General features: G+C 36.3%; 2 protein-coding genes across 3 annotated transcripts in view; one reads left to right on the top strand and one right to left on the bottom strand.

Annotated features, from left to right (window-relative positions):
• The window catches only part of LOC136829741 (growth/differentiation factor 10-like), a 296,934-nt gene extending 284,642 nt beyond the window's left edge, over positions 1-12,292 (bottom strand). The window contains exon 1 of one of the 2 annotated variants that reach the window (XM_067088561.1): positions 11,590-12,292. In XM_067088561.1, the coding sequence (XP_066944662.1) occupies positions 11,590-11,884 (295 nt within the window). In that variant the 5' untranslated portion in view covers positions 11,885-12,292. The remainder of the gene's footprint in view (positions 1-11,589) is intronic. The other variant, XM_067088560.1, reaches the window with a different exon arrangement.
• The window catches only part of LOC136829740 (tRNA (32-2'-O)-methyltransferase regulator THADA-like), a 305,236-nt gene that overhangs the window by 263,192 nt on the left and 29,000 nt on the right, over positions 1-13,044 (top strand). The gene's annotated exons all lie outside the window — the stretch shown is intronic.

Genomic DNA, 13,044 nt, shown 5'->3' with positions numbered 1-13,044 from the left:
CGATATTTTTTGTGATGTTCGATATTTTTATGTGAAGTTTGATTTTTTTGTCAAGTTCGATATTTTTTGTGATGTTCGATATTTTTTGTGAAGTTCGATTTTTTGTGAAGTTCGATATTTTTTTGTGATGTTCGATGACGTTTTGTGAAGTTCGATATAATTTGTTTCAAGTTCGATTTTTTTTTGAAGTTTGATTCTTTTGTGTTCAATATTTTTTGTGAAGTTCGATTTTTTTGTGAATTCGATAATTTTTGTGAAGTTTGATATTTTTTCTGAAGTTCGATATTTTTTGTGAAGTTCGATATTTTTTTTGAAGTTTGACATTTTTTGTGAAGTTCGATATATTTTCTGAAGTTCGATATTTTTTTGTGAAGTTCGATACTTTTTGTGAAGTTCGATATTTTTATGTTAAGTTCGATGTTTTTTGCGAAGTTCGATATTTTTTGTGAAGTTCGATATTTTTTGTGCAGTTCGATATATATTTTTGTGAAGTTCAACATAATTTAGATAGTTTTTTTATGAATTTCGATTTTTTTTTTTTTTTTTTGAAGTTCGATATTTTTGTGTGAAGTTCGATACCGCACAATTATCTACGTAGACATTTTGTTTCTTCTCCGATCGTATTATGGAATACTCTTCAGAAATGAACATTATAGCTTAATTTATCTAGCTTATTTCTTTTTCATTGTTATTCATCTTGTGTTTTTGTTATTTCTCATTCAAAATATTCTTTACTTCTTCATTTCAGTTTCTGTAGAGGGCTGTTTTCTCCTCTTGGGGTCATTGGGATTGTGACATTCTGCTTTCTTCAATTAGAGTTGCAGTTTGGGGAATATTGATAGTAATAATGATAATGATGATAATCATAATAATAAGTGAATACGCTATTTATTTATTATTAATATTATTACAGCGAAGGTTTGTATATGCATATATATATATATATATATATATATATATATATATATATATATATATATATATATACTGTATTATGTATGTATATAAAATATATATATATATTTATATGTATGTATATATAGCTTGTTTTGATTACTATGATTGTACACACAAAAAATATACATGTGTATATCCATATGGTGAAAATGCAACCTATACATACACACACACACACACACACACACACACACACACGGTCACAAGAACATCACACAAAAATAGAGATCTCAGACGGTTAAGAACATCATACAAAAATAGAGAGTCAAGTTAACGGCTAATTCCACACACACACACACACACACGTACAGAAAAGAAAAGAAGAAGATACCGAGGTAATTTGGCATCTATAATGCACAACCAATCACACGGCTTCCGCCATGCATAGGAGATGGCCCATAACCCCCTCCTCCCCATCTCCTCTCCCATTCCCCGTTCCCCAAATCCCCCAAGGGCGGGATGTTACCACCGGGACGGAGAGCAATCTTCAAAAATGCGTGAAGCCATTTATATGAATGGCTCTCTCTCTCTCTCTCTCTCTCTCTCTCTCTCTCTCTCTCTCTCTCTCTCTCTCTCTCTTATTTCTGTCCCTTCTCTTTCGTAGTTTCTGCTCTTTGTCTCTTTTCCTCTCACTCATTCCATTTTTTTATCACCCATCATTTCTCTCTCTTCTCTCTCTCTCTCTCTCTCTCTCTCTCTCTCTCTCTCAGCCAGGGTGCATCGTATCATTTGCAAAGAATACCACTCTTCCAGCTGGTTCCTGTCTCTCCCTGGTTCGTGATCGGAGAGATGAAGTAGCCGGGATCAAGCGATGCATAAGACTTGGGCTTAATCTGGCGTCCCTCAAGGAGTAGCCTTGTCTCCACTCTTGTTTGTGCTCTCTCTCTCTCTCTCTCTCTCTCTCTCTCTCTCTCTCTTTATGAATGTATATATAAATAGATAGACAGATAGATAGATAGATAGATAGATGGATTTCTTCCAATTAATCCATGAATTCAAAAGATTTTCTTAGTCTTACCACCACTCGTACAAGAAACGCACGAGATAATTGTTTCTTGACGCCTTTACCTATCTTTTTAAATAAGTTTAAAATTGATGCAGGCAGCAGTTCATGCTCAAAAAGATGAAACAGCACGGCACCAATGAAAACTCAAATAAATGAATAAAAAAAAATGAAGAAGAAGAGAATCCCAATATTTCCGAAAATTACCATTCCGATGACACTGGCTCTTAGGTTCAGCTGCTCGCGGGGCCAGAATGATCCTTATGTCTTTAAACACAGCAACGATATACAGTATTAGCCCTGTGGGGGTAGCGCCGTCAGTGCACCTCATGCAGTGCACTGTAGGCATTACTTAAGGTTCTCTGCAGCGTCCCTTCGGCCCCTAACTGTAACCCCCTTCGTTCCTTTTACTGTACCTCCTTTCATATTCTCTTTCTTCCACCTTACTTTCCACACTCTCCTAACAATTGATTCATAGTACAACTGCGAGGCTTTCCTCCTGTTACAACTTTCAAATCTTTACTGTCAATTTCCATGGCAGCGCTGAATGACCTCATTGGTCCCAGTGCTTGGCCTTTGGCCAAAATTCTATATTCAATTCAATTCAGTTCTATATTAGCAGCATTTTAAACCAATAATTCTAAGCGTTTCGGACAACGATAGCAGAGGCAATTTGGAAGGTCTGGGAGGGTGTTTACCTCCCCCAACTCCAAAAATACAATGAAAAGTAAATACGTGAAGAATAAGTTAGTAAATAAATAGATAAACCAATAAGACATGGATCCTCATACGTATTCATCTCAAAACTCAACTAGGCCTTCTTGGACCCGTAGCCCGCCCATACCCGAAGTTTCATTAAAATCTTTATTTAACTCTTTGAGGTATCTGTTTAGACAGACAAACAAATACGGGTGAATGCATATCCTTCGCCCAAATTCACTAGTAGGAGTCACGAGTCATATCCGCGTCTCCTAAAGGTCCAGGGCTGAAATTAGACAAAGACAGTAACTGTTTTAGTTTTCTATAAAAGAAAGCTATTGAGATGGTTTTTTGTCTGTCTGTCAGTCTGTCCGTCCTCAGATCTTAAAAACTACTGAGGCTAGAGGGCTGCAAATTGGTTTGTTGGTCATCCACCCTCCAATCATCAAACATTCCAAATTGCAGCCCTCTAGCCTCATTAGTTTTTTTTTTATTTTATTTAAGGTTAAAATTAGCCGTGATCGTGTGTCTGGTGCCGCTCAGGTGCCAAAAACACAGGCCACCACCGGGCTGTGGCTGAAAGTTTCATGGGCCGTGGCTGAAAGTTTCATACAGCATTACTGAAAACTCGATTGTGCCGAAGAAACTACGGCGCATTTTTACTTGTTTGTTTTGCAAGCAAGCAAAGAGCGACCACCTAAACAAACAAAAACGACAAAACTGTCCTGTCAAAAAGGACGTCTTATTTTAGAGCCGAAGCTCTTCCTATTTTTTCGAACGCGACAAAAAACATAATCTTCATCCAATACTCCCTTTTCGAAAGTTCATAATTAATAATTGATTATTGGAATCTTGATAATTACTTGTGACGGGGACACATACACACACACACACGCGCGCGCGCGCGCTGATAAAACAGGCGCATAGGAGAGAAACTTGTTTACTTGTAATCAAAAGTTAGGAAGCCCATATGTTGAATACGCTTCAATCATCAGCTTTTTTCTAGAACATCTGGGTATTTTCAGGGGCTCTTTCTAGCCCAGGCCCGAACGATGTAAGGAATGGGCTGATGCCACAGAAAGCGATAGCTCGGCCTCCTGAATCCAATTAAGGAAAAGGGTCCAGCGTTCAGTAGTGGAGGGAAATAACTTAAATTGAAAATTACAGACTTCTGTTTCTAAAAAAAATAGCTCAGATTTTCAACATTATTATTATTATTATTATTATTATTATTATTATTATTATTATTATTATTATTATTATTATTATTATTATGCAGAAGATAAACCACTGTTCATGTGGAACAAGCCGACCACAGGGGCCATTGACTTGAAATTCAAGCTTCCAAAGAATATGGTCTTCATTCGAAATAAGTTACAGAAAAAAGAGTTCGGTTATTAGAAAGGAAAAATGGATAAATTGATAAATAAACAGATAAAAATATAACTGAATTCTTAAAATAAAAGGTGTGAACTGTTTGAGGATAGCAATAAAATGTATTTTTACTTTGTCCATTCATTATGCGTCGTATAAGAATGAAAAAGGTAAAATTTAGGCAGTCGTTGTATCATTACATTACATCACATTACGGATTGATATTTGTTTGATAATGAACTCCATCGAAAAGAAACAATGACTTTTTTTTCTCCAAACCAAATGGCTTAAAGAAGTCCCGTTTGTTTATCTTTTCACAGTGATGTATATATGTTAAGGGCAGATAGCGACACCAGGCATTTCACGAACTGCCTGAAATTTCAGGCAGATAACGAAATGCACTTAGGGACATTTGAACCCTAGGGACTTGTACTAAACACGGCGAAATACTTTTGACCCCCCAGGGGCTAGTACTAAACACGGCGAAACAGTGTAGGTAAGCGTATGTCAGCTGTTTCGCTGTGTTTAGTACCAGCCCTTGAGGAGGATGAAATGTCCTTAAGTTCATTTCACAATCTGCCTGAAATTTCAGGCAGTTCGCGAAATGCCTGGTTTCGCTATCTGCCTATAACATATATAAACCATCACAGCTGATACGTGTACTCATACACCTACCTGTACACAATCGTATACACACAAGTGTTGTGTCGAACCACTCTGTAACTGAACATTGAACACTTATGAAATAAACCATTAGAGAAGTTAATGGAACTCTCATATCTTTCTGCCTCTAAGACATTTTCCCTTTTTATTTAGTTCCCTTAGGCAAATTTACCTTTTTTTTAAGTAAAAAAGGTCCTTTGTAATAGAGGCATGGTGAATCAAGCTGTTAACCTCTCTATGAGAAACATCCCCAGTCTCACAGAGGCTCCTTCAACATCTCATCGACCCATTTACATAAGTTGCGCCATTTATGAGACAGCCTTACATTCAGCCCTAGGAGAGCTGTTTACCAGCTCAGTGGTCTAGTTAAACTAAGATATACTTAACTTTTCACTTTACATTATTATACCGTGGCTCCAACAACATCTCGTCAACTCCTATAAGTAAGGTGCACCATTTAACTTTACACCTATGCAAAGGTTTCATCAGCAACTTGTCAACCCTTTTTATATATATTGCGCCATTCCTTTAAACCTTGCTTATGTGAGTTAGTGGTATCCAGCACCGGAAAACTTGTCATAGTTCATCATTTAAACACTATCTTGGTGTCTTCCTCCTCCTACTCCTGGTACTTCCTAATTACACCTTGCCCTAACAAACCTATCTTCAGTTCTCTCCACAAGACCAAACCACCCCTCAGCTAGGGGTAGAGTATCTCTCATTATCTCCGGGCTTAAGAACACATAACCTGCCTCCGTTTTCTATTTATCCAGTTACCATTTCCGAGGGGAAGTGTACTATTTTTTCAGTACTCATTTTTTGAAGAGAAACTATTTTCAAGTCCATTAATTTCATCTCTAAGACACATAACTCCGGCAACTTTCTTTCGAACTGGTTTGTTTGGAAAGCCAAGATTTATATTATTTCAAGGATCACGTAATTTGTGGAGAACAAAAGAACAGCAGGAAGCGCTAAGCGCACTCCAATCAGTTTCAGTATTGTTCTATTGTGATGGATTACACCGTATAGCAGTTCGCAATATCTTATTGAATTATCCCGTTCTGCAACTCAGTAAGCGTTGATGTTACCCGAAACCACAATATAAGTTTTTGTAAAGGCAGCCCCAACGATTCTCATTTACCGGATGATGACATAGGTCTATTCCTATAGCCCTGAACCAAATCCATTGTTGGTTCCTTACTCCGCAGCTTAAACCAACCTTTCAGTACGATAAAATCAACTTAGAAATCAATCTTACTTATTTCATTTGTCTTACGATATCTTCTTTTACAGAAAGATGACATAGGTCTATTCCGATAGCCCTGAATCAATGTTGGTTCGTCACTCCCCAGGTTTCAACTAACAGTCAGTACGATAAAACCAATTAAAGAATCTATCTTATTTACTTTATCTGACAGTTTATTTTTATTCCACGTGCAGTTCTCAGATTACTTTTACGGAAGTTCGCTGTGGTAGCAACAACGTAGAAACAGTTTAATGTTATTTTAATAGTCTTTGAATCGAACGGTGCCGTATACGCTCATTTTCTGAGTGTATTTCTGTTGTGAAAATATTTTATGATACAAGGTAACAGTCTCTCTCTCTCTCTCTCTCTCTCTCTCTCTCTCTCACACACACACACACACTAACAAACAGCGAAAAAGTTCTTTAGCTGCCTAATATGTTAGGAGGACAATTGTTCAAATATAGTTCACTCAGAGGTACATTGACTTCTGCATATATTTTTCTTCGCTTACAATATTGATTGATTGATTTATCTATTTAATTATTCATTTATATATATATTTATTTATTCATTAATTGAACATAAAGACCTACAGCAACATCGTCCCCGCAATGCTTCAATGCTCCAACTGATTTCGAAATTGAAAATCGCCGGCCCGGCCGAAATCTCTGGTTCCATTCTCCCCAATTAAACGCACCCTTCTTATCGACTTGACTTCACAATAATGGGACTAATAAGGTCACTCTGTTCGGATGCAGAATTCTTTTTTCGTTCCATTTCTTTCTCTCGTTTCGCGCGTTCTTTTCTTTTTTATCTTCTTTTTTTCTTCTTCTCGACTTTTTTTTTTTTTTTAAAGATTTTGGGATAATGGAATTGAGAGGAGATAGGAATTAATGAAATATGTTAGAAGGAGGAAGAGATAGGAAATGGCATTAGTGTACCCATAAGTAAAGCTGTTTTAGTGTGTGTATATATATATATATATATATATATATATATATATATATATATATATATATATATATATATATATATATATATATATATATATAATATATATATATATTTATATAACGTTCCAGTTTATTAAACGTTGTTGAAACAGTTTGTACAGATAGCATTATTAAGAAACAGTCAGTTGATATACTGAGAAAACGTAAGTTCTGTATACTTGTATTTGACAGTAATTTCATTCAGAAATTTGATCACTTTTTACCAAGTGTTTGGCGACTTGGAAAATTATTTTGTTGAACACTTTAGCCGACTTGGAGTATTTTGACTGTAATATCGTAAAGAAAATAGGCCGACTTTTACAAGTTGAACAATTGATTCCTTATCCCTTTTTCCTGCCGAGAACAGCCAGATTCGCTGAACAGCAAAACCAATATGCGGTGAATGAGCCTCGCTGTCGAACTTCTCAGTTCCAGAGGTCCTTTATTCCTCACACCGTTGGACTGTGGAACATTCTTCCTACTGAGGATACATGCTTTACTACCCTAATGCTATATTCTCCTTGCATTTTAGTACATTTTTATCTGTTTATTAATTTTCTTTTTTTCTTTTTAGTGAGTTAGAGCTCTACTTTCTTTCTTTCCCTGTACTTTCTCTCTTACTTCCTAATGAACACCATAACATTCTTTGGAAGCTTGTTCCGTATGAGTAAGGTTCATCTTCTGAATAAGAATAATAATAATAATAATATTCCTTGGAAGCTTGAATTTCAAGTCAATGGTCCCTGTGGTGGACTTGTTCCGTATGAGTAGGGTTCATCTTCTGAATAATAATAATAATAATAATAATAATAATAATAATAATAAAATAGTATTTTCACGCTAACATAACAGGACCAAGATTTAGTGCCGTAAATTTGACAGGTCCGCTTTAACGATCTGGCAGGAAATAATTTTGCTAATTTGACAGGACAGGTTATTATAAAATTGACTTATAAAGCAAGGAAAATAAAATAAGAAAATTTCGGCAAAAAGTGCAAAAGGAAAAGTAAAAATTAATGAAATAGAATAAAAAAAATAAGTCATTGAAAACTAAAGAAAGTCATTTTAATTTTAAAAACATGAAAAAGTCGGGAAAATGGAGGTCTTTACCGTGATTAAGAGAGGAAACGAAAGTCGGGTCTCTGGACCTTGGTCGGGGAGGAGTCGGCATCAAAAGAGAAAAATTCGGTAAAAGAACAAAAAGAAAATATGAAAGTGTCGGAAAAGTGATGAAAAGAAGATATGAAAATTTCTGTAAAAATTATGGGAAGAAATTATGGAAAAGTCGGTAAAATGGGGAAAATTAAATATTAAAATGTCGGTAAAATGAAAAGAAAACATGAAAATGTAGGTGAAATGGAAAGAATGTATGAAAATGTCGGTAAAATGAGGAACAGATGTTGAAATGTCTGTAAAATGAGGAATAGATGTTGAAATGTCTGTAAAATTAGGAATAGATGTTGAAATGTCTGTAAAATGAGGAATACATGTTGAAATGTCGGTAAAATGAGGAATAGATGTTGAAATGTCGGTAAAATGAGGGAAAGAGGATGTTAAAATGTCGGTAAAATGAGGGAAAGAAGATATGAAAATGTCGGTAAAACGACGAAAAGAAAATATGAAAATGTCGGTAAAATGAGGGAAAGAGGATGTTAAAATGTCGGTAAAATGAGGAAAAGAAAATATGAAAATGTCGGTAAAATGAGGAAAAGAAAATATGAAAATGTCGGTAAAATGAGGAAAAGAAAATATGAAAATGTCGGTAAAATGAGGAAAAGAAAATATGAAAATGTAGGTAAAATGAGAAAAAGAAAATATGAAAATGTCGGTAAAATGAGGAAAAGAAAATATGAAGATGTCGGTAAAACGAGGAAAATAAAATATGAAAATGTCGGTAAAACGAGGAAAAGAAAATATGAAACTGTCGGTAAAACGAGGAAAAGGAAATACGAAATGTCGGTAAAATGAGAAGAAAATATGAAAATGTCGGTAAAATGAGGAGAAGAAAATATGAAATGTCAATAAAATGAGGAGAAGAAAATATGAAAATGTCGGTAAAATGAGGAAAAGAAGATATGAAAATGTCGGTAAAATGAGAGAGAGAAAACATGAAAATGTGACAAAATGAGGAAAAGATGTTTGCATCGTTCCTTTGTCCCCTAGCTGCACTTTTTAGCCTTTTACTTTACCTCCTTTCCCTCTTCCATTCTTCAGTCTTGCTGTCCAGCCTCTAACTATTACTTCTTATTGCAATTGTCGGATTTTCTCCCATTTCCAACTTTACTTCATCTCTTTATCTCGCTGTCCAATCATCCAACCTCTTAAGCGCTGAATGGCCGAATGTGGCCCGGTGCTTAGTTTGACAGCCTAAATGTTATTATTATTATTATTATTATTATTATTATTATTATTATTATTATTATTATTATTATTTTCAGTAGATGAAACCTATTCACATGGAACAAGCACACCAAAGGGGCCACTGACTTGAAATGCAACCTACCAAAGAACGTTGGTTTCAACCTCCCACCGCAGACCCCACACTACAGCAGTAACTGATCATGATACAGAGCCAGTGCTTTTTCATCGGGGGGGTGGACTCAAACCCGCCACATCTGAGTGGCACGCCACGACACTAACCACTATACCAGCGGACCAGCTAAAATTAAAATTAAAATCAAATAAGCCGTTGTGAGTTTTAAAAACTTCTGTCGGTCCCAACTTCCCAAGCTTGTGAGGTTAACGGAGCCGACCATATTTGGCCATTCGCTATGAAATTTGTATTAAGATGATTATTATTACATCTGCCGGCTTGGTATATTATTATTATATTATTATTATTATTATTATTATTATTATTATTATTATTATTATTATTATTATTAGTGAATTGAGTCAAATTCGCTTTTGATAATATGTCGTCAAAATATATTCAAGTGTTTTTGGGTGTTAATATATTTTTGACGAAAAAATCATTATTAGTTTCATTCAGTTTTATCATTAGCTTCTTTTAGTTTCTTATATTATTATTATTATTATTATTATTATTATTATTATTATTATTATTATTATTATTATTTCAAAAGTCCTTCGCATTTTAAGCTAACCAAGCCATCTCTAGAACTTGAGTTTCCCAAATCCACTTTTTTCGAGTGTCGAAAATCTTTTTCTAATTTCTTTGAGGATTTTTCTTTTTGTTTTTTTAACCCTTTTCAAGCTTATTTAGCAAAATTTTAATACCTTTCTCATTTTATTTAATTTTTTTTTTTAACTTTGTCAAGCTTAATTTGCAAAAAAGTAATGCCTTCCTTTCTCATTTTATACAAACATATTTTATTTGTTGCTAATTTTTAGTCCTGTCTTTTGAAAGTTCTCGTTTTGTGTAGTATAGTTGCCGCACCTTTTGTCAATTCTTAAGTTATTTTTAATTTTGAGATTTTTGATAAATTCGTGTTTAAAATCTCTCAGTCCCCGCAGGGGGTTAGTGCCGTCAGTGCGCCTCACGCGGTGCACTGTGGGTGTTACTCAGATTCTTAGCAGCGTCCCTTCGGCCCCTAGCTGCAACCCCTTTCATTCCTTTTACTGTATCTCTGTTCATATTCTCTTTCTTCCATCTTGCTGTCCACCTTCTAACAATTATTTCATAGTGCAACTGCTTTGAGGTTTTCCTCCTGTTACGCCTTTCTACTCTTAGTTTCCCCTTTAAGCGCTGAATGACCTCATAGGCCCCAGCGCTTGGCCATTGGCCTAAATTCTATATTCCATTCCATTTCCAAAAATCTCTCAGTCTTCAAATCCGTTTTGTTTTGGCTCAGTGTTATTTCTTCAGTTCCTTAAAATCTTTGTTCAGCCTTTTTATATTTTCCAGCCTTCTCCTTTCCTTGAAGCGTAGTTAATTTTTAATATATTTTATGAACTTTTTTAGAACGTCGTCTTTAATCACTCTTGTGTGGTTTGAACGTCTCGTTATTTCATGATTATTAGTTTTATACCAAGTTTTTATTGTTTTAAAATCTCTCGCATTTATTTTCAATCTTTATATAGTTCAGTTTATAGTTTTTTTTATATTTTGATGTTCGTGGTTTGCAGTAATACTTGTTTGATTATGTCTCGTGCATAAAATACCTTTGCACGGTGCTTTTTATTGTTATCTTTGAAAACGCTATTTTTAGATTGTTTTAAATGCTTGTGCTGGGTATCGTTACAGATTTCCCAGTCTTAACTATTTTTACAGTTTTGTAATTGCTCTTTAGGATTTTTTTTTTTAAGAATTTTTGCATTTATTTTGCGGAATGTCTCTTTCAAAAATTCTTGATATTTTAAAAAATTTATATTGTTTTTAAGATCCCAGCGTTTCTTATTATTTTTTTTCCCAACTCTCATGGTTTAAATACCCTGTTTCTATCATTACTGTGTTTACTGATGTGTCAATTTCTTTCTGCGTGTTGAATCTTTAATTATTTTTCAAGATTTTTAAAAGTAATTCACCAATCTTATCCATCTCTCTCTCTCTCTCTCTCTCTCTCTCTCTCTCTCTCTCTCTCTCTCTCTCTCTCTCTCTCTCTCTCTCTCTTAAAGAAAACTTTTGCCTTAGTCTCTTCCGGAAACATTGCAGATCTGAAAGAACCTTTCTCCAACGCTAAAAGTTCAAATACCTGTGCGTGGTTTGAAGCTCCTGACGGTGTTGGCGTGCCTGGGCAAGGACGTGCCCTCCTTCGAGAGTCTCTTGTAGAGGTCAAACATGTACCTCGGAGGCCGGGGGGGAGGAGCGTAGTGGTGAGTGGAGGCCAGGTAGTCCACGCTAGGGACGCCGAGTAGCTGGCGAAGGGCCTCTACCAGCGTTCCTGAAGGAGCAGCCAGGACTTCGTTGTTCCGAGGGTGACCGTGGGGGTTCCTGTGGGCTGCCACGCTCGCCCACACCACCCACAGGATACATGTCCAGCGATACATGGTCTAAAGTTTGGGGAAAAAACTAGGAGGGGGGAAAATGGCTTGTTACATATCGCGTCAGATTGACCGAGAGAGATGAAAGACTTCAGTTCCCGCTTCAGTCACTTGAAAAACATCGTCCAGTTAAACTCTTGTTTTTACAATCCTGCTTTCTCACTAAACTTACCAACCCTTCGCACTAAAATATGGAATACACGCGAGAATCTTTCACACAGATAAGCCTCGTCCAGTCAAGCAGAGAGTAAATAGATTGAGATCGTCAGAACGATCGCGGCTAATTCAACAACAGCGGAAGGACAGCGAGCATGCCAGTGAACGGCCGGGAGCCATGCGCAGAACACCCTTACTCGCTCGCGTCTCGAGATACACTAAGCTGTTGTTGTCTGACTGACTCTGACGGCCTCGCTCGAGTCTCGACGAAGTTCAGGCTGAGCAGGCTGAGCATCAGATGGTATACCAAGACTGTCTGTCGTCTTTTTCTCTTTCTTTTCTTCCACAGAGAAGAAGAAGTACGTACAGTGATGAAGTGGGAGTGAGAGAGAAAGTGAGAAAGAGAAAGTAAGTGAGAGATAGACAGAGAGAGAGAGAGAGGGACCTCGATTCCAACTTGTGAACCAATTTCGAACGATTTCATTTCTGTATGGCAAAAATGGCATGTCTTTTCATATGTTGTGATGATACCCAACAGGCCACCTGTTCCTACATTCTTCAAGAAGCTTCAGAACTCTCTACCCGATTCCGTTTTCCCAAACTTGAACGTCCGACTTTGAAAAGTAAGGGCTATTTCTTCCTTTTGCAATGGAGCCCTTACTTTTTTCCTTTTTTCTTCTGTATTCCTCGTGCCTTGGCTAGTTTATGACATCGGGCCACATGGGAAATAAGAATTATCTACCGTCGTCTGTGTTCCCCTGCAAATTTCACCTGATTCTTGATTCTTGATAAGGGGTGAATTCCTCATCCCTTCAGAAAGGAAAGGCATTCATACATTGAAAATATTACTCTCTCTCTCTCTCTCTCTCTCTCTCTCTCTCTCTCTCTCTCTCTCTCTCTCTCTCTCTCGCAGCTTGGTGGTAGTGTGTCTAGTTCAGACCGTACGAGAAGGGACGAATTGGCACAATCACTAAAATCCAGTACAATCCAAGCAGTGTTAGTCGACTGTT

Source organism: Macrobrachium rosenbergii, chromosome 45, assembly GCF_040412425.1.
Source record: "Macrobrachium rosenbergii isolate ZJJX-2024 chromosome 45, ASM4041242v1, whole genome shotgun sequence".
Classification (NCBI taxonomy): domain Eukaryota; kingdom Metazoa; phylum Arthropoda; class Malacostraca; order Decapoda; family Palaemonidae; genus Macrobrachium; species Macrobrachium rosenbergii.
This window is presented reverse-complemented; position numbering and strand designations above follow the sequence as displayed.